This window comes from Typopeltis vanoorti, chromosome 5, assembly GCF_054136105.1.
Source record: "Typopeltis vanoorti isolate ZY-2024b chromosome 5, IOZ_Tvanoo_1.0, whole genome shotgun sequence".
Taxonomy (NCBI): Eukaryota; Metazoa; Arthropoda; class Arachnida; order Uropygi; family Thelyphonidae; genus Typopeltis; species Typopeltis vanoorti.
The window spans coordinates 149,001,384-149,024,166 of NC_143553.1; the positions used below are offsets into that span (position 1 = coordinate 149,001,384).

Sequence of the window (22,783 nt, forward strand, 5' to 3'; positions counted from 1 at the left end):
TAATGTACTATTGGTTGATCTACCAACCTCTCGTGTATGAGCTCAGCATAAAAAAGTAAAAAAAAACAAAAAAAAAAACAGAGGCAACACAAAACTAAGTGAAACACGTGGACAAAAGACTAGCGTTCACCTAGGTGGGGGGCACTTGTTGGCAGCTTAGGATGTAAACCAGGATCTCAAAGAATTAGTGTTTCTCATATTTTGGGTAGTCTAATGCCACCATATTTATTTAAATTAGGCTGATTTCTGAGAACAGCTGCTGATTCCAAAAACAGTCTTTTCTAAATTTTCTGTGATGGAATATGGCAGTCTTTTTCTAATTGATTCTATGAGCCATATCTAAAGCATGGTCTGCAAGGCCTGATTGACCATAATCATGACTGCAGATGTATTTTTTTTTGTTATTCAATTCAGATGTTGGCTGATCTTCCTGTCTGTCCATAGTAGGCCAACTTGCAGGAACAGGGCATTTTATATAATCCAGGCACAGAGAGAGGAGGGAGCTGATCTTTAGTAGAATGTATAATAGGTAGCAAGCTTTCAGTGGGACTCGAAAGCCATGCATAGATTGTATTTCTTAAAGATTCTGGCTATTTTTTTTGAAGTGCCCCAGAAATAGGGGATGATAATAGCATTACTCTGGAAAGTCATCAGAAAAATCTTGAATAAACTGGATACCAAACAGGCTTTTGGTTATGATGATATTTCTCTCACCAGTTGTTCTCTAGAGATATGAGTTGCCATCCATCCTATATACAGCTGATTAAAAAAAAAAAAAAATCCCCAATCAGATATGAACATGTTGATCTCCTTTCCTACAACACCCACCTCTTGGCATGTTCCATTGAATGGTTTGGAGAAACCTGTACTTGCACTTTTAATGTTTCCAAAGCAAACTGACAATTCAGGGTAATTGAATTGCCAGTTTTCTCTTGAGTTGTCTGCCACTTATTATGATGGAAGATTTTCTTTTCTCAGAGTTTCCTATTAATGCAGGCATTCCATATGTCTGTTATTTCACCCATCCACTTTCTCATATACATGAATCACCTCGGGGTGCTTAAGGGTCAAAGCTGTATAACTGAGAAGAGACCTCCACATAGCCTTTAAAAGGAATGCGGAGAACCGACCAGGGCTTCTGACCTAATGTCCAATCCTCACCTTCTCGTGGTGCACCCTGTTGAGTATCTACTTGGATACTGAACGAACGAGGATGGGCTGGCAATTTGGGATTTAGCCGACCAAATTGTATTCTTATTGGTTAAACCAAAATAAAAAATGATGGTACGACCATGACAAAATTTCATGCCGGCTGGGGCGTTGCCCGGTTAAACAAGGCCCCCATTGCTTTCGCCAGGGAACCAGGGCAAACAGCGAAAAGTCAGCTACAGGAACAAATCTGAAAACAAACCCCAACTCAACATCACCAGAGTTAAAGATCGGTACTATCAACGTAAGAAGCCTGAATTGCAAAGAAATGGAGCTAGCTGAGGAATTAGATAAGCACCAGATCGACATAATAGGGGTGACTGAAACAAAAAAGACCAAAACTGGTGAGATCTTTCTGAGCAATAAATACAAAATGTTATATTCAGGCAATGACAATCAAGGAAAAGAAGGAGTAGCCATAGTATTCAACACAAAATACGAGGCGGATCTTCTTGAATGGCAAGCAGTGTCAAGCAGAGTGATTTGGGCAAATATCAGAATGGGGAACTGGACAATGAAACTTATTTGTGCCTATGGTCACACAGAAGGTTCTACTAAGGTAGAAGTGGAGGAATTTTTTGAGGCTTTAGAGAAAGCAACTGACACAATGAAAAAGGAAAAGTTCGTCCTTGTTGGGGATCTAAACAGCAGAGTAGGAAATGATTGTGAGACATACAAAAATATTTTGGGAAAATTTGGAGAAAAGAGCAAAGCTAATAACAATAGCAAATATCTTTTGGATTTCTGCTCAGGACATGGACTGGTTATTACTAACACCATGTTCCAACATAAAAATGTGCACAAATTCACATGGAGAGAAGAGGCTAGGAATAAGAAAAGTCTCATTGACTATGTTATTGTTGATAGTGATGTTTTCTCCCTGGTGCAGGACACTAGGGTGTACAGAGGATTTCAAATTGGAAGTGATCACTATTTAGTCTTGAGCAGGATAAAATTAAATTTCATTTTGAAAAGAATAACATGTAAGAAAGTTTTAAAGCGAATAAAAGTTGAGCAGCTCTCAGATGTGAGATGTAGACTAAAATACACAAAGATTATTGAAGAAAAAATGAAAGAGTTTGAGAACAGGAATCAAACCTTGGAGATTCAGTGGCAAACTCTGAAGAAAACATTGATTGATTCTGCCAGAGAGGCATGTGGTGAAGTTGTCTGCAAGGATAAAAAAATCAGAACTCCCTGGTGGACACAGGAAGTTAAAGAGGCAGTGAAGGAAAAGAAGAAAGCATATCAAAAGTTCCTGTCAAATAAGTCAGCTTGTGCTCTTAGAGAATATAGAGACAAATGCAAGAATGCTAAACACTGTGTAAAACTAGCTAAACAAAAGTTATGGGAGGACTTTGGCAAGAACATAGAAAATAAATATCAAGAAGGTGGCAAAATATTCTGGAGGTTGTTGAAGAAGTTTAGGAATGGAGGAAAGAGTGCTGTAAAAGGAGTTAGAGATGATAAAGGTGACATGAAAACTGGAGAAAAAGATATCCTTGAAGTATGGAGTAATTACTTTGAAAAACTGCTAAATGAAACAAGCAGTGATGACAGCACAGTGGTAAAAAACACTGCACAGGCATGCAGTCAGGATTACATATCCATACTTGAAGTAGAAAAAGCCATCAAAGGCTTGGAATGTGGAAAGGCAGCAGGAGTAGATGATATTCAACCAGAAATGCTGAAGTATGGTGGTATAAAAGTCTTACAGTGGCTGCACTGCATAGTTCAGAAAGCCTGGACAGAGGGACGAATTCCCAATGATTGGAGTAGAGCTCTCATAGTACCCATATATAAAAAGGGAAATAAAACTGAATGTGAGAATTACACAGGTATTTCCCTACTGAGTGTTCCTGGCAAGATCTATGCAAGTATACTTGAGAAACGGTTGAGAAGAATTGTGGAAGAAAAGCTTGGTGAAGAACAAGCTGGATTCAGGCCAAATAGAGGCTGTCAGGATCAGATCTTCACTTTACGACAAATAGTCGAGAAAGCATGGGAATATAACAAAGATCTGTATTTAAGTTTTGTCGATTTGGAAAAGTCATATGACAAGGTGCCAAGAGAGAAGCTATTCAATACGCTACAGTTATATGGTGTCAATGGGGCATTATATCAAGCAATACTTAGTCTTTATTTGAGTTGTAAGTCAGCAGTCAGAATTGAAAGAAGTACAGGAAGATGGTTTATTGTTAAATCTGGTGTGAGACAAGGATGTACATTATCCCCTCTGTTATTCATTATCTATATGGATCACATTATGAAGGAAAGTGGTATTAAACATGATATCAAAATTGGAGATGTTAATGTCAGCTCTTTGCTTTATGCGGATGATGTTATACTTCTAAATAAATCCGCTACAAGTCTGCAAGATTCTCTGACTAAATTGAATAGCTGTTGTAATAGATATGGTATGAAGGTCAGCAATAAAAAGACAAAGACAATAAAAATAGGCAGAATCATTGAAAATGTCAACTGTGTTGTGAATGGACAACCTGTGGAACGAGTAAAACATTTCAGCTACTTAGGTACGATTTTTAATGAAGATGGTAAATTAAATATAGAAATAGACAACAGAATCAGCAAAGCTGGTATGGTGGGAAGTCAATTGAATAAATTCATATGGAATAAGAGAGAAATTAGTCAGAACACTAAATTAGCTGTATACAAGACAGTGTTCAAACCAGTTTTAACTTATGGATCTGAGAGCTGGGTCAGAAGTAAAACACTTGACCAAAGACTAGAGGCTGCAGATATGAGAGTCCTGAGAAAGATTATAGGCATGAACAGATGGCATCAATTGCAATATCATATTAAAAACGAGGATATTAGGAAAGAACTTGACATTGTCAGCATCCAGGAATGCGTTAGCAGAGCTAATCTCAGGTGGTATGGTCACCTAAACAGAATGGGCGAGGAAAGATTAGCAAAACAAGTTTTCTCTGCCAGGTTGGCAGCAAAACGACCCAGTGGAAGACCAAGATATAGGTGGATTGATACGGTACAAAGTGCCTTAGACGATAGAAATATAAGATCTGATAATGTTGGAGTCTTGACAAGTAACAGACTAATTTGGAGGAAAATTGTAGATAGGAAGTTAGTAATGATATAATTTTTTCATGTAGTACTATCATATCCTGTACACCCCTTGTGGGTACATGGCAGGAATTTGATGATGATGATGATGATGATGATGATAAATCACCTCTCACTGACCTCAAACTCTGTTAAAAGTTTTGCTGATGATACTACTTTATTCATCCTAGTCATACAAACATCTTGTAGTACTCAAACTTCAAGGTAATCTGCTATCAATGCCATAAACACAGACTCCATACCATCCTACAGTGGGGATGGTATGGAGATGGTACAATGGGGATGGTATTTTAAAACAGAATTTCATGTTTTCTTGCAAAACTGATCTTAGTTCCCCATCTCCATCTTTGATAATATTCAGCTCAATAGTAAAGACCAAATCTCATTTCTTGGACTAACACTTATTCTTAGGGTATGGTGCAGACACATACTTCTGTTCTTGGCTTTCAAAAACCTTGGCATCCTTTTTTTGCTCAAAGCCTATTTACTGTATACTGTGTATATAGTAAATAGGCTTTGTATTTGTAAATAGGCTATGTAGTCTATAGCGAATTCTCTCATGGCTTTGCTCTTATGTTTGGATGCGATATTTAAAATTTAAAAAAAAAAAAAAAAAAGTGATGACGTTGAATGAAAAAAGTGTAAAGCAGGGCCATTGTGTTGTTTAAGAACCATTACCTAACTATGTTAGGTAATGGTTCTTAAACAACACAACACAACACAAAGAAGGTCACTAGTGCTTAACTGACGATAATGTTTAGGGATGTGACATTAAATGAAGTATCTGTGCTGCCTCCACTAAGTGAAAACAATCGTGTACTTCCTGACATGGATGGTGGTTAGAAAGGACATATTCCATGAAAAATAATGGATATTTAGAACTGCAAAGTGAGATTATAACAACCTAATAGAGCTTGAACCCCAGAAAGTAGTCCCAAGTTGCCCAAGATCAATTGTGCTTGGGTGTTCAAGACAAAGTCTGAAATTTCAAAGAATTTCAGACTTTGTTCGTAGAATTAGGAGGATCAGAAGGTAGACAAAGTGGATGAATAATGAAATTATGCAGGAATTGCAGGATAAGATATTATAAAGGATATAGAAAAGAAGATAATAATCAGGAAGATGTCAGTATTTGCATAAGGAACATGAAGTACAGACAAGAAAAAGATAAATGACAGTTCCGGTAAATAAAGAAGGAAAATATGCAATATGAAAATATCTGAATTGCAAGTCAGTTTGTTTCAAGTGCAATGGTGAAAGTGCTGGAGATATAGTGAGGGTTTGAATACAAGACTGAATGAAATGAGAATATAATCTTTGGCATCAGAGTTGCCTTGGTTTGCACTAATTAAAATACACAAACTTTGCTCAGGAGCTTGTACTTACCTTTTATTAGTGCTTAAATTAGGTTTCCTGGCCTGACAGCTCTCAGGTAAGGGTATACATTACCTCCACTGTTATTCATCATCTATATAAGTCACATTATAAAGGAAAGTGGCATTAAACCTGATATCGAAATTGGTGATGTTAATCTGAGCTCTTTGTACTTATATACTAATGTTAATACTAATACTTTCTTTATACTAATGCTAATACTAATACTTTCTATGTACTAATGCTATTACTTTCTATATGCTAATGCTAGAAGTAACACTTCTAGCATTAGCATATAGAAAGTTGCACTAATGCCTATAACTGTTGACAAAGTTGCACTAACCAATGTCCAAAACTAGAAGTTTTGGACATTGGTTAGTGCAACTTTGCCAACAGTTTTAGGCATTAGTGAGACTTACTTAACAGCAGATGATGTAGTTATGGGGATAGAAAGAATGTGATGGATTTACTATTTTCAGGGAGGGTAGAATACATGAGGAGGGGGGGGTTACTGCTGATGATAGTAGATGAATTGCAGCCAACAAGAGTAAGAATCGGACAGATGACAGTTGAATCAACCTGATGTTAGATTGAGGCCAATATAACAAAATATAAAATTGATTGCTGATATAGACTAGGGAGGTGCCAGGGATGATGTGGAAGACATGTATCAGCAGAATAGTACAATGAATGCAAGTCAAGTAATTATTATGGGAGACTTCAACTTCAGAAACATAGATTCAAAACAGGAAAGATCACATAGAAATGGAATTTATACACTTGCTGAGAGATTACTTAAATTCTTAAAGCAGAATGTAATAGAAGGGACCTGGGATATGAGAGTGTTGAATCTGATTATGGGATCAGAAGACCTGGTACAAACAGGGGCGTGCTGGCCATATGTGCATTGTGTGCGATGTACACAGGCACCAGGATAGTAAAGGCGGTAAAGAGGAGGAAATACTTAAAAAAACGTTTTTTTAAAGTGATTTTTTTATTGGGGGGGGGATAGGGGTGCTGACTAAAGTTTTGCACACAGGTGCCGGACACTGCTTTGCTGCTACTGGGTATAGGGGCACCAACTAAAGTTTTGCACACAGGCACTGGACACTACTGCGTGCCCCTGGATACAAAATTCCTCCGGTTGGAGAAAGTGATCATGTGGTCTTGACTTGAGAGGTAGAAAAATATGTGGAAATTCAGGTTCACAAGGGTTATATGTGGAACTAAAAGGCAGATGATTATGATACACTTAGGAGACAGCTTGAAGCAGTGCCATGGCATAAGGATCTGCATGGGGGGGGAGTAGTTAAGGGATATCTGGAGGAAGCAATATCACACTGTATACCCAAAGTCAGGAGGTTTAACTGAGTAGGAGTTAGATCCCATCTAATCCCATTCAAGTGCTGTCTCCTATCCAGTAGGTGGACTACCATTATGTAACTCATGGTTAACTACAGTCGTAATGACATGTGATGAGGATCCTATCTCTTCCATATATTGTCATACGTATTCATTGCTGTAAATCCGTGTGTGTTCATGGGACTGGTTTTTCATCCCCTATTCTCAGGGATGAAAAACCCGAGTTTTCAGGTGAAAAAAAATCCTCTACCTCCGTGTGAGACCGGCTAACTCACCTTTAGTCGAAAGAGAACAGATAAAATTTCTCACATTATAGATGGGAATTCAACCTAGGTCTTTCTGACTGTAGCTCAGTCTATACTGACTGAGCCACAGAGGCTCTAGGAGTTAGATAGATGAGTAGTATCACTAAGCATGAACTTAATGAACTCATGAACAGTACGAGCATTAGGCAAGAAATGTGACCAGTATGAAGGCAAAATCAGATTATGAGAAGAAATTAGCTGAACAGGCCACAGGAAATCCCAAAGAATGTTTTTTGTTATGTGTCAAGTAGGAGGAAGAATGACTGTGAAAGGATATCTTTAATGATTGCAAATGGCAGAAGCAGGCAAAATTACTGAGCTATTGAGTGACCACTTTGCGAAGGGTATATCATCCAAGTGAAGATATTTTTAATGGTAAGGTGATAGGGACTACTAATGTGAGAACAGAGGTTAATGAATTGGAGTTACTGAGGATATTTCAGAACCTGAATGGATTGGATGGGATATCATCTTGCATTTTAAGAGAATTTGCAGGGGAACTGGCAAATTCCCAAGAGAATTAGAAGTAGGTCAAAATAATTCCTTTGAATAAAGGAGGATTTAAGGCTGAGTAGCAAATTATAGAACAAATAGTATCTGAGGAATGGGTGGATAAGAATATGATACTTTACAAGGTGTAGCATGGCTCTTTGAAAGGTAAGTCATGCCTTAGTAATCTATTAACTGTTTATAATAGGGTGACAGCTCAGTTGGATAAAGCAAATGGCTACTATTGCTGGGTTTTCCAAAGGCATTTGACAGGATACCACATGGACCTCTTATGCAAACTGCAACAAATGGGGACAGATATGAAACTGGTGATATGAATAAAAGGGTGGCTGATAGATAGATACAAAAAATTTGTATATGGAGAAGTCAGGTGACTAGTAGTGTGCCACAGGCTCTGTGTTTGCACTACTTCTGTTTAATTTGTACATAAGTGACATAAGAAGTAAACTGCAGGGAGATATTTAGTTTGTTGGATTCTGATTATGTAGATATTAGAATAATTATTATTTGCTTCAGAATCTAACATGATCTTCCATCACAAAGGCTACATTTGTAAATATTATTTAATGTAAATAACTTAAATTATAATTTGATATCATGTAATTACCTTAATTATATCTAATATTTAATTGTTTAATCAAAGATATGTGTTAATAGTAATAAGATTCTGTATTAAATATTATTAAGCTATTTTATTTATTGTTATGTCAATATTATAAGAACTTGTATTTGTAATTTAACTACGCATTTATTGAAATGCAAATATTCTATTTATTCTTGTTTGTGAAAATGTAACGTTATGTAATAACTGAATGTAGTGGTATAACCTTATGTAACGTTAGCGAAAATGTTTACGTTTATTTGTTGTCACGGAAACGCGTGAAATAAACGAGCGTGAGTGGAACAGAGCGAGGGCTGGAAAAAGAATAATAAAAAAAATATAAGAGGTAACAAGAGAGAGTTGGCACGGAAACTTGGAAGTGAAAGGAAGCAAGGGCATAAACTAGAGAAGTAGAAGTAAATGAAAGGTTCTTAAGGGCAGGAGTTAAGAGGATAATTTTTATAAGTGAGCAAGGACGAAGTGAATTTTATAGTTAGCTGAAAGTGAAGCCAGCAGTAATAATAAAAGGGAAATTGATGCTGTAATCGGATAATATAAAAAGCTGGACGTTCAAGGAAGAATTCTGAATAAACCCAGTTGGTCTAGATTTGCGGCTTATTTCCGATTTGCCCTAAGGAGAACCGCACAGTGTTTTAATTAGTTTATGAGTGGTAACAAGGATAGTTGAAGTATCCTGCAGTCGATGTCTGGATTTCTGAAGCACGATTGATAGTGTTTTAATTATAACTGTGGATAAGTCTTGTAGATGTGTTCTTAAGTGAAATAAAAATAATTTAAAAGTTTGCTCACAATGTATTTGATGTACTAGGAACTATTTCCGGTAAGGACTATCTTAGTGTATTATTTCAATGCTTGAAGAATTGAGTGTTAATTACGCTACACTTAACCTAACCTCAACTGTGGAAACTCTTCGTGATTGAGAGTTGAAGTTAAGAATTGTTAGAGAGATATTTTCAACTATTAGTGCCTGCGATATTTTGAACTTATAGCATGACAGAAGTGTGTGAAAACTGATTAGATAGGAAGTTCTATTATATTTATATATGTGTAGGAACTTTGTAACTCAGAAGCTGAGAAAGTGTATGTGAAGGCTTGGAAGGTTGAACTAATGTGATTGACTTGGCTTAATGTTTGACTTGTTTTTATTGTTTAAATTAGAAGTAGAATTTATGTATGTGTTATATAGCTTATATTAAATGTTTGTTTTTGTTAATCAAAAGTTGTATTTTGCCTGAATCTCTTTTACTGCACCATTCATAAAATATTCGAACCAAAGCGGGTAAATTAAGTAAGTCAAATATACTCGGCCAGTATATATATTAAGGAGAAATAGTTGAGGGTTGATTTTTCTTCAATTCTTGAACTAATTCAGATATAGAGTGGCGCAGTCTTTAAATATAAATTTTCTCTATATTTGAATTAGAAACCAACTAGCAACTATTTTTAGGTTAAGAACATCGTAGTAAATAACATGTCGGATCCAAGGTACAGATTAAGACGAAGTAGGATCCAACAAGTTCTTTGCTGATGATACAAAGTTGGGGGGGGGGGATTACTGTTAATCAATGTGATGTATAGAGTTTTGTAGGATGATTTATATAGGCTAACAGTATGGTAAAATATAATGGATGTCAATTTAATGTGCTAAAGTATAAAGTTATGCATTTTGGGATACAAAGATTACAATTTATATACCACAGTAAGGGAAATATGGTCCAGGAAACTGATGAAGCCAAGGATTTGGGTGGTGGTGGTAGTAGATTGAGAGTTGAAGTTTAGAGGAATTATTGCTAGTGGACAGGGTAGTTCACAGGATTACTTGGTTATTGAAGAACACACTAACCAGCAGATATGGGAGTTGTGATTTCTTTTTATAAAGCCTTTATACAACCACATCTGGATTACTGTGCTCAGGTCTGGTCACCTGGGTTTCTTGGAGATGAGAGAGTGGTGAAGAGGATCCAGTGGTCTGTGTAATGCTCCCTATGAGGATAGATTGAAGGTTTGTGGATTGCAAAAATCAGTTGACAGGTGAAAATATGGAGGGGGGGATATGATAGAAACATTTAAGACAAGGGATTTTATAGGATTAATACAACAGAAATATTTCAGTACTTGATTACAGGGGCTGGACAAGAGGTCATCCCCGGAAGGTGGGTACGAATGTAGTTAGCAAGGGTGTGAAGACTAGATTTTTCACTTGCAGAGTGGTGAATGAATGGACTGGGTTGTCTGAGTCAGTTGTGAGTGCTTTGTCTGTTGATAGTTTTTGTCACCTGTGATGAATCCTAGGATTCCATGGAGGTGCCCCTGATATAATAATAATAATAATAATCCATGTGTAGAGGCTTAAGTGCTGTGAGGACATCATGTTGGAGGCTTAATGGATTGTATACTGAAGATGTCTCAGTCACTGAGACATCTTCAGGGATTACAAAAAACTAATGTAACATATACACAAATACCACACAATACTAACCCAACCACGTGGGTGACTCTAAAGTCCTTTCTAGGTGCTGTGCCCTCTAAGGGCGGTTGTAGGTTGCCTGGAATGTAAGGTGGGATCTCTGATGATAAGTGTTTCCCAAATCTTAGGAAACTTAATGCAACCGTATTTGTTAAGATTTGGTTGATTTCTGAGAGCTGCTGCTGATTCTAAAAATAGTCTCTTTCAATTTCAAATCCTCTGTATACTCTGGTGTCCAGCACCAGGGAGAAAACATCACTATCAACAATAACATAGTCAATGAGACTTTTCTTTTTCCTTGCCTCTTCTCTCCATGTGAATTTGTGCATATTTTTATGTTGGAACATTGTGTTAGTAATAACCAGTCCATGTCCTGCGCATAATTTAACAGGTATTTGCTATTATTATTATCCTTGTCCTTTTCTCCAAATTTTTCCAAAATATTTTTGTATGTCTTACAATTATCTCCTACTCTGCTATTATTCCTACCCAACAAGGACCAACTTTTCCTTTTTCATCGTATCAGTTGCTTTCTCTAAAGCCTCAAAAAATTCCTCCACTTCTACCTTAGTAGAACTTTCTGTGGGATCATAGACACAAATAAATCTCATTATCCAGTTCCCCATTCTGATATTTTCCCACATTACTCTACTTGAGACTGACTGCCATTCAAGAAGATTAGCCTCATATTTTGTGTTTAATACTATGGCTACTCCTTCTTTTCCTTGATTATCATTGCCTGAATATAACATTTTGTATTTATTGCTCAGAAAGATCTCACCAATTTTTATCTTTTTTGTTTCAGTCACCCCTATTATGTTGATTTGGTACTTATCCAATTCTTCAGGTATCTCCATTTCTTTTCCATTCACTCTTCTTATGTTGATAGTACTGATCTTGAACTCTGGTAATGTTGAGTTGGGGTATGTTTCAGGATATGTTCCAGTAGCTGACTTTTCGCTGTTCACTCTGGTTCCCTGACGAAAACAACAGGGGGCCATGTTTAACCAGGCAATGTCCCAGCTAGCATGAAATTCTGTCATGTTGTACCATCATTTTATATTGTGGTTTAAGCCAATAAGAATACAATTTGATCGGCTAAATCCCAAATTGTCAGCCCATCCTCATTCGTTCAGTATCCAGGTAGGTACCTAACAGGGTGCACTTCAAGAAAGTGAGGATTGGGCATTAGGTCAGAAGCCATGGTCAGTTGTCTGCATTCCTTTAAAGGCTAGGCTATGTGGAGGTCTCCTCTTAGTTATACAGCTTTGACTCTTAAACAGTCTGCATGGTTATCCTAGTGGCTGTGCTCTTCGTAACCATATACCTGGGGAAGGAGAGTCCTAGGTTCGATTCCCGTCGGAGACGTGAGGAGCTCAATGATCTTTCTCAGCCATAGCCAAGTTAGCCGGTCTTGGGTAGTAAAATTTTTCCCCAGTTTAGCCGGGTTTTTTTTATCTCGCAAGCATTCAAACCAGCCCAGCCCTGTGAACACACACACACGGACTACAGTCATGAATGCCTCCAATAGGGATGCAGCAGAGGAGTGCCATGCCGACTGCATTATTTTGCCGTCTTATGTTTCTGTTTAAGGGTCTCTATCTATCTATCTATCTGTCTCTCCCTTCACCATGCTTCAGACACAACCTGTCTGAAGCATGGTGAAGGGAGAGACAGATAGATAGATAGATAGATAGAGACCCTTAAACAGAAACATAAGACATAAAATACACACTTAAATTTTACATTTATTCTTATAAATTTGACATTATAAAAATTGTCTTATCATGTGTTATAAATTTTGTCCTGTTGTAATCATTGTATATTGTGTTGAAAATTTGTCCTCTCTTATTTGTATCATCTTTTATATTACAATTTTGTCTTAATAATAGCAAGACATATCTCATATTGTACTGAACTATGTGTTAAACAATATTAAATTCATTCTTCTTCTTCTGCAGCTTCTCCCACTTAAGTGGGGTCACTGTTGATGATGAGTCTCCTCCTGTCTTGGGCTGTCACCACATCCAAGTTCTTCATCCTCAAGTCCTCTTCTACCAGCTCCCTCCATCTCTTCTTTGGCCGCCCACGCTTCCTCCTTCCTTGCACATCCATCTGCATGACCCTTCTTCCCACATATTCGTCCTTCCTCCTCATCACATGACCAAACCATCTCAACCTTGCCTCCTGTATCTTCGCTCCTAAGTTCGTAACTTTCGCTGTTCCCCTCACATAGTCATTATTATTTTGTAAACAATATTAATGAATTTAATATTGCTTATATTAATGAATTTAATATATAAACAATATTAAATTCATTAATATTGTTTAAAAAATAATAATATATAAAAAACACAATGATATCTAAGCAGGAATCTCTGAAATGAATTAACTTTATTCTTGAAATTCCTAATTACACCATGGTATGAGGGGAGAGTCTGGAAAGTTCTGATAAATATCTAGAGCAAAAATTATATTAAAACAATTGATATAACCACAAGAAAGAACATACGAGGATATAAGAATATAATTTACATTCATAACTCTGCTACTAGTATGTTCTTTCTTGTGGTTATATCAGTTACTTTAATATCATTTTTGTTCTACTTGTTTATCAGAACTTTCCAGACCCTCCTCCACCTTGTATATTGGTTGTTGGGTCAGTTTTATTTTACTTTAGTAAAATAATTTTTTTAAAAAAAAATCTGAATTTACCTATTTATATTTTTCATTTTCAAGTTCAAGCAGATATGTGTGTTTGTATTAAATTAGATTAATCACCATATTTTTCTATCATCTTATAAAAATATATTAATACATTATATATATATATATATTCCAGATACCAAGTAATTTTATATAAACTTGGTTTTTACTCCTATTTCCCAAGTAAGCAAACAGACAAATAAGTCAAGTTTGCTCCTGCACGTAGTGCAAGTCTGAGGCAACTCGTGGTAAAGGTAGATTAATCTCCGATCACTTTCCTTATTTGCCCCTAATGTAAAGCACATCCCCTTGCGGAGATGTATGATGCTATGCATTAAAGGCAATGGTCACTACCCATACCGGTTTCAACCTTTATTGAGGTCTCATCAGTGGGAGCCAGACCTGAAAATGCTAAGGTTGAAGTAATGCAGAGCTTATGAATTTTATCTAAACAAGTTGCCATGAGGTGCTTTGACCTTATTAAATAAAATCTCAGGATGAGAGATAGATGTAGGAATTTTCAGGTCTGGCTCCCACTGACGAGACCTCAATAAAGGTCGAAACTGGTATGGGTAGTGACCATTGCCTTTAATGCATAGCAGCATTCATCTCCGCAAGGGGATGTGTTTACATTAGGGGAAAAATACTAAGGAAAGTGATCGGAGCTTAATCCACCTTTACCACGAGTTGCCTCAGACTGGCACTACGTTACCATGAGTTGCCTCAGACTTGCACTACGTGCAGACACAAACTTGACTTACTTTCTATAAAGAGCCAAGAGGCTATTTTTCCAGCGACATAAATTAAATGAAGGGGATAAGTTATCCCCTTAACTTAATTTATGTTGCCGGAAAAATAGCCTCTTGGCTCTTTATCGTAGTAATAATAATATATGGGTACACCGGTCTGGCAATTCGTAAGTAGGGGTATATGTAAGTTTGGTTCACTTAAACCTTGATATTCCAGATCTACCTACTCACTGATGAGACCTCAATGAAGGTTGAAACTGGTCTGGGTAGTGACCTCCCATCATATTGTAAAACAGTAATGCATCTCCTAGGAGCTGCATTTTACATTATGAGAAAATATTAAGGATAATGACGGAGCTTGCTCCACCTTTGACACGAGTTGCCACAGTGTTGTTCTACCCAAGTGGATAACTTACGCTTGGACTCACCAATAGTTCTTCGGCATGAAACTCTTAGATTTCGATCTCCGAGTTTTGTACCTGGCTGTAAAATAATATGGGATTTTTTATCCCCTTAACTTGACTTACTTTCTGTTTGCTTACTTGGGAAATAGGATTAAAAACCAAGTTTATATAAAATTACTTGGTATCTTAAATACATAATATACCCAAGTAAAAAACTTTCTACACACACACACACACACACACACACACATATATATATAGCATATTGAAGTCATTTTTTTTTAAAACAGGTTATGTAGATGCTGCTATGAAAACTTCTCTTCATCTTAGAGAATATGAAGATATTTTACAGCCAGGAGATATTTATAGCCTTCTTGGTAAATATGAACTAAATTTTTTTTAGATATCTTTGATGTCCTCATTGTTTTTAATAAATGAAAGTAATTGAAAAAGACAAAACAAAAAGACAATGAAAATAGGTAAAAACATTGAAAACATCAATTGCATTCTGAGTGGAGAACTACAGAATAAATAAATTATTTCAGCTATTCAGGCACAAATTTTTGGGAAGATGGTAAATTAAATTTGGAAATAGACAACAAAATGAGCAACGTTAGTATAGCAGGAAGTCAAATAAATAAATCTGTATAGAATAAGAGGGAAATTAGACAAAACACTAAATTTGCCCTACAAAACAGTATTTGAACCGATTTTAAAATATGGATGAAAATGGCTAAAAATAAAATACTTTATTAAAGACTGGAAACTAGGATATGAGAGTTCTGGAAAATATTAGGGGAGTAAACAGATGGCATCAATGGCACTATCATATTAAAAACAGTGAAATTTAGTAAAGAACTTGACTTTGTTAGCATTCAGGAATATGTGAGCAGAGCTAATCTCAGGTGGTGTTGTCACTTAACACGTTCGCTGCCAACTATGAGTATACTCGTAGTTCGTATATGAGCTACACAAGCCAGCTACGAGTATACTCGTATGACACACCACCGGCAACGAGATTACCATACTGACCTTGAAGAAGTGAAAATGCTTGGCTTGTGGAGCTAGCAGCAAAACTGTGTATACTCATAGATGGTATGTGCTCTATACAAGCCAACTACGAGTATACTTGTGTGACGCTTACCGCCAGCAACGAGATTACCGTACTGACCTTGAAGAAGTGAAATTGCTCGCCGTACGGGAACAGACTATGCTGAAGTAGCGTAGCAGCGAACGTGTTAAACAGGATGAGAGAGGAAAGTGTTCTTTGCCAGGATGGCAGGAAAAAGACCCCAATGGAAGATCAAGATCTAGGTGAATTGATACAGTAAGACATGTTTTAGAAAGCCAAAATATAAGATCTGGTAATACTGGAGTCATGGCAGATGAAAGATTAATTTGGAAGAAGAAAACTGTCAATAGGAAATTATTAATGATGTAATTTTTTTATGTTGTACTCTCATATTATTTTGTACCTCCTACCCCCAAGAGTACATATCAGAAATATGATAATGATGATGATTTCCATACTTAATTTGTCATCATCAATAAAAACTGTGCTTAAGGTTTTCTATTCAAGATGCAGCTTATTTTTTAGTGTTCCTGGCTATTTTTCATAGCCTTTTTATTGCTGATTCTCATGCCAAATTTCTTATTTCCATTATTCAAGTCAATTAAAGAAACCCGCAGGCTTATTCTGGGGTTTTTTTATGAGTATAACATCATCTGCATAATTTTTCTTAGCATCTTCTCAAGTTTTTTTGCATAACTTATATCTGGAATCGGTAGGGAATTGTCTATGTAATTTTTCCATATAGTTTGATTTCCCTTTTTATAGACGGGTACAATGAGACCTCTACTCCAATGATCTCAACATTCTGATCAGGCTTTCTGAATTATACAGTGGAGTCACTGTAAAATTTTTATACCTTCATATATGTGCATTTCTGGTCAAATATCATCTACTCCAGTTGCTTGTAGTAAATATTCAAAAATATTTAAATTTATAAAAATAATTTACAATTCTTTTAAATGTATTTACATTTAGAAATATTTTAAAAAAGATAAAAATAAATTATATAATAGTTTTCATCCTTGAAGATGGTAGCTAGCTCACACGGACTAATTTTTCTTGTAAACTGGAAGTCAGTGATTTCTAACAATACTGAGGCTGAGTGCATTCCCATGCCATATTAGATAAGTGGCAATGTTTCCTAATCCCAATTAATGTTTATTTGTATGTACATACAAATACAAGCTTGTGCTAAATATCAGCTCTAGAATCAGCTAAAAAAAATGTATAGAGTAAGTCCTCTAGTCACTAATCTATAGGCTTATAATGGTCTTTCCTTTGCAGCCCTAGCATCATGGATTTAAACAAAATATACAGTTCGGTATTGCTATAGGCCAGATGATGGAATAGATGGTGGAGATAGTATGCATAAACAAATTGATGAAGTGAGTGGAAGGAGGGTAATTATTAAGGGGGATTTCAACTATGGTAACATTGACTGGAAGGAGGAGAGGACACATGTGAGAAAGGAAATGGATTTTATTTAATTATTAAGGGATAACTATCTGAGACAGCATGTAATTGAAAATACTAGGGGTGTGAGAGTGCTTGACCTGGTAATAGCATCTGAGAATTTTACTGTAATGAACATGACCATGTTGCCACCTATTGGTGAGAGTGATCATAAGGTCTTGACCTGGGAGGTGGCTAAAGGTGTGTAATTTTCGATTAAGACAGGATATATGTGGAATTACTGTGCTGGCAAGTATGACAAGCTTAGGAGATTGCTTGGATCAGTGCCATGGCATGTACAACTGCAAGGGCTGGATGTCGATAGAGCATAGGAAGTGGTCAAGGAGCATTTACAGGAGGTTATGGCTGATTGTATACCTAGGGTCCGAATAGTAAAACAAGCAGGGGTTAAATGGATGAATAACACCATTAAGCTTGAGCTGCAAAAAAATAAACAATTGTGGAGGGAATTTAAAGAAAGAGGTGATCTTCAGGCACACGAACAGTAACGAGTGTGGTAAAAAAAGCAAAAGCGGATTATGAAAGGAAACTATCTATGCAAGCTAAAGAGAATCCCAAACAGTTCTTTCAATATGCTGCAAGCAAAAAAAAAAAAAAACTGTACACTGCAAAATGATTTTAAGGAATGACGATGGTAAGGAGGTCACTGATTCAGTCGATATAGTGGAATTACTGAACGAGCACTTTGCAAGAGTATATCATCCAGGTGGTGACATTAAAAAAAATGAAGGAACCATTAGTTTTTACGGGAATTGTGATGAATGAAGTGGAGGTGAATAGTCTATTACAGAACCTTAATGTGAATATATCTGTGGGATTGGATGGTATACCGGCACGGGTCTTACATGAAGCGGCTAAAGAATTATCAGTGCCCTTGGCCATGTTGTTTAATCTGAGTCTCGGGTCTGGTTTAGTCCTGAAGGTGTGGAAAGAGGGGAAAATAGTTCCACTGCATAAAGGAGGATCCAAGACGACTGTTGCAAATTACCGACTGATCAGCATATCAGGAGTCATTGTCAAGGTCTTGGAGAAAGTAGTCAAGGGAAGAATACAGGAATGGATTGATGAAAATTAGATACTGTACGGGGGACAGCATGGCTTTGTGAAGGGTAGATCATGCCCCAGAAACTTGCTCAAGTTTTATAACACAGTGACGGCTGAACTGGATAAGGGTAATGGGTTTACAGTGATATACTGCTGGACCTGGCTAAGGCATTTGACAGGATACCACATGGAATTCTAATCCGTAAACTACAACATATGGGAATGGATATAGGGTTGGTGAGATGGATAGGTGGTTGGTTGATGGAGAGATATCAAAGAGTAGTTTATTCAGGAGTAGAGTCCAAAAGACGGCCTGTGACTAGTGGTGTGCTGCAGGGTTCTGTTCTTGGACCACTGCTGTTTAATTTGTTCATTAACGATACAGGGAATGATCTAAGAGGAACAGTTCATTTGTTTGTTGATGATGCAAAGTTGGGTAGGACAATAGTGAGTGCAGAAGATGTCAAAATCTTGCAGGACTACTTTGATAGATTGGAGTTCTGGGCTAAGGAGAATGGATGTCAATTTAATGTGACAAAATGTAAGGTTATGCATTTTGGGGTGAAAAGATTTGCAGCAGTATACCACATTGGTGGAACTGTACTCCAGGAGATTGATGAGGCCAGGGACTTGGGAGTGTTGGTGGATAGGGAGATGAAGTTTAGGGGGCACATTGCAAAAGTAGCTAAATCAGCTCATCAACTCACTTGGTTGTTGAAAAATACTTTGATGAGCAGAGACAAGCAAGTTATTGTACCTCTGTACCGAGCCTTGATAAGACCTCATCTCGACTACTGTGCCCAGATTTGGTCACCTAGGTTTCTTCTTGATGGAGAGGAGGTGGAGAGGATCCAGAGGCAAGTGACCAAGATGATAGTAGGTCTATGGAATGAACCTTATGAGAACAGATTGAAGATTTGTGGATTGCAGAAATTAGTTGATAGGTGGAAAAGGGGAGATATGATTGAGATATTCAAATTGCTAAAGGGTTTCTATAGGATTAATTCAGAAGATATTTTTGAAATCAGGACTGTGGTGGGAGAACTAGGGGACACTATGGAAGCTGGGCAAGAGTATGGTTAGCAAGGGTGTTAGAGCTGGGTTCTTTACTTTTAGAGTGGTAAATGAGTGGAATAAGCTGCCAGAGTCTGTTGTGGGTGCTATGACGGTGAGTCAAGGCAAGGTATGAAAAATACTGTGAGATAGTTGTGTGGACATGATGTTTAGGGCCTCCCTCGATGAGTCTAAGGACTCCTGGAGTCACCCGTAATAATAATAATAATAATATTAGGGTTAGAGTTTCCTTGGCATAAGTGGGAAACCTAAAAAAATATGCAGACTCTTAATCGTGAAGAAATAGAATTTTGGCAAGAATATCTGACTGCATATGATAACTACCACATATAAGGATTATGCTGACCATATGAAGCTTGAAGATGGTAATATTAAGTTGGTTTGTAAGTTGCAGATAGTAATAGTGTGCCAGATAGTACCAGTTTGGGAAGGGTTCATTGAAGGTGCTTCTGGTTTCAGATTCATTGAAAGCATATTATTTAAATATGGAAATTATTTTACAGTAGAAAGTTACTTAAGGATAAGAAATACAGTAGTTAAGTTATCTACAGAAGTATAAATTCAGTAAAAGGTTATTATTATTGTTAAGAGACTCCCAGGGAGTCAGGAACTTGTCAAGGATGACCACATATTAACCATACTAGCTATCATTCCTCCTTTTCTTTGAATTCATTTACACTATGTGTACTCCAGTGTCATCGTGTGCCCATTTCAGTTGGGTGTGCTGTCCTGTGGGTTATGCAACCCGTGCCACAAATTTCACGTCAATTTAACCGTATGCATGAGCGTGCATCTGCAGAAAATTTTAATGTAAAATTTAGATGTAAATATTGATATAATTATTTGCGATGTAAACTATAAATACATTATTTTCATTTTGCATCAATTTTAATGATCTTTAATTCTTGGATAAAAAAAAAGTGTTCAGAATTAGAAGTTTTAGCACCATTTCATATATAAAAAAAATTGACTGGCATATTTTATTAAAAATCAACTAATTAATTAATCCTAAATTAAATTATTTCAGTTTAAAAGCAAAAATCATAAAACTAACAAGTAAAATAATGTTAAATTACATACACTTACCTTTTAAAAGTGTATTTTTCTGTTTAAATTTGTTTCACTAAATTTACAATTCACACTTCACTCAGTGACTCACTAGACACAGAGGGCAAACTAACTGGTCACTGTTCACAAATCAGAAAAATATGAACCAAAAACAGACATATGTGTTTTATTGCTGCAATAAAACACGTCTATGGCTACCCCACCATGTGCCGAAACAGGCCAACCCATAATAAAATTTTAAGACAGACAAAGTGTCCCAGGCTCGAGGATGTAAGATTACATATTGCAATCAATTTTAATTATAATTTGTGGAATTTTTTAATCGATCCCGGGGAAAGTGTCCTTACTCTATTGAACTTTGGGAAGAGTTTATTTTCACCTATCCCCAATTCCAGCCTATTCAAATCATTTTACAATTTAGTAGAGGAGAAGTGTTCCAATAGCGAAAGTGACAAATCAATGATAGATATTACCAGTGACAATTTTAGATGCAAATAACTGGCTTTTAGTGAATGAATCTGATTTTGAGAAAAATTGCAATAGACAGGATTTCCTGCTTAACCATGTATTTGACACAGATTTTGATTTAGGTACTAATATTAAAATTTATGGTGATTCTTTGTTATGAGAGGTAGGAAATATTTTATATAGGTTAAAAACCACAGATGCATTACTAGAATGTTTTTCTTGAGCTAGAGTAATTGATTTAAATAATGCTAATTCTGATACATAAAAAGGTGAGGTAGAAGACTTGACCTATCAGTCTACTATCAGTAGTTGACAATATGTTTACAAAAGTCTTAGCTCGTAGGCCTTGTGCGACTCTAGACCTAGCACAACCAAAAGAACAGGCAGGCTTTCGAAGAGGCTTTAGTACAATGGACCATACTCAAGTTGTACAGCAGATTATTGAACGGTGTAATGAATATCAATTACCACTATGTCTTGGTTTTATTGACAAAGAGAAAGCCTTTGATTCACTTAAAACTTGTGCAATACTTAAAGCATTATGAAACCAACAAGTGGAGGAGCCATACATCAGGACCATCAAATCAGCATATACCAATGCCACGGCAGCAATTCATTTCAATGGAAACATCTCTGCTTTGGAAATACAGAGAGGTAGGGAATATTTTATATAGGTTAAAAACCTATATAAAACAGGGTGACACAATATCTCCAGAATAATTCACAGCATGCCTAGAAGAAATATTCAAACTTCTTGATTGGAAAGGAAAAGGTCTGAAGATAAATAGAAGATATTTAAGCATTTACGCTTTGCAGATGACATAGTTATCTTTACTTCAACTGCGCATGAATTACAGATTCGTGTCCATGAACTCCAAATTGCTAGCAAAACAGCTGACCTAAAGATAAACCTAAAGAAGACCCAAGTTATGTTCAATAGCTATTTCCAACCAGAAATAATAAAAATCAATAATGAGGAAATTAAACAAGTAGATCATTATATATACTTAGGACAACAGATATCAATTCTCGTGGAAAGGCTTAGACGTTGGTTATGCATTTTCACTATATTATTTCAGGAAATTACATCGTACTAGGATATACATTAAAATAAATTTTAATATATTTCTATATTTCGGCAACGTCACGCTGCCATTTTCAAGAACTTAGGTACAAGATACGTGCACGCAGGCACAGCACAAAAGACCTCCAGCCCAATCGCCCAAGAATACCAACATCGCCTGCTAGAGGGCACCATCAGGACTTTAGGAGAAATAATAGCTTCATTCTTCTTACTCATTTATTGTTTGTGCTGTGCCTGCGTGCACGTATCTTGTACCTAAGTTCTTGAAAATGGCAGCGTGACGTTTCCGAAATATAGAAATATATTAAAATTTATTTTAATGTATATCCTAGTACGTTGTAATTTCCTGAAATAATATAGTGAAAAAAACAGATATCAATGGAACAAAATATGGATGAAATTAAAAGGCGTACGATGGTTGGGCAGAAAGCATTTGGAAAATTACATTCAGTATTCAAAAGCCAACTATCTGAAGAGAAACATTTTAACTGATGTATTCTTCCTATACTGATATATGGCTGTGAAACATGGACACTGAATGCAAAGGAAATACAAATATTAAGAACAACGCAATTTTGTATGGAAAGAAGATTGGATCACAAAAGGAATATGTGGATAAGAAATCAAACCAAAGTCTCTGACATCATAGGAAGAGTGGAACATCTGAAGTGGCAATGGGCTGGGCATATT

The 22,783-nt window shown here is 36.4% G+C and overlaps 1 protein-coding gene across 1 annotated transcript in view; it reads left to right on the top strand.

The window, feature by feature from the left end:
• Positions 1-22,783, top strand: part of Oseg4 (intraflagellar transport protein Oseg4) — a 377,419-nt gene that overhangs the window by 303,157 nt on the left and 51,479 nt on the right. Inside the window, exon 30 of the mRNA XM_090392828.1 lies at positions 15,101-15,187. Within this exon, the coding sequence (XP_090248954.1) occupies positions 15,101-15,187 (87 nt within the window). The remainder of the gene's footprint in view (positions 1-15,100; positions 15,188-22,783) is intronic.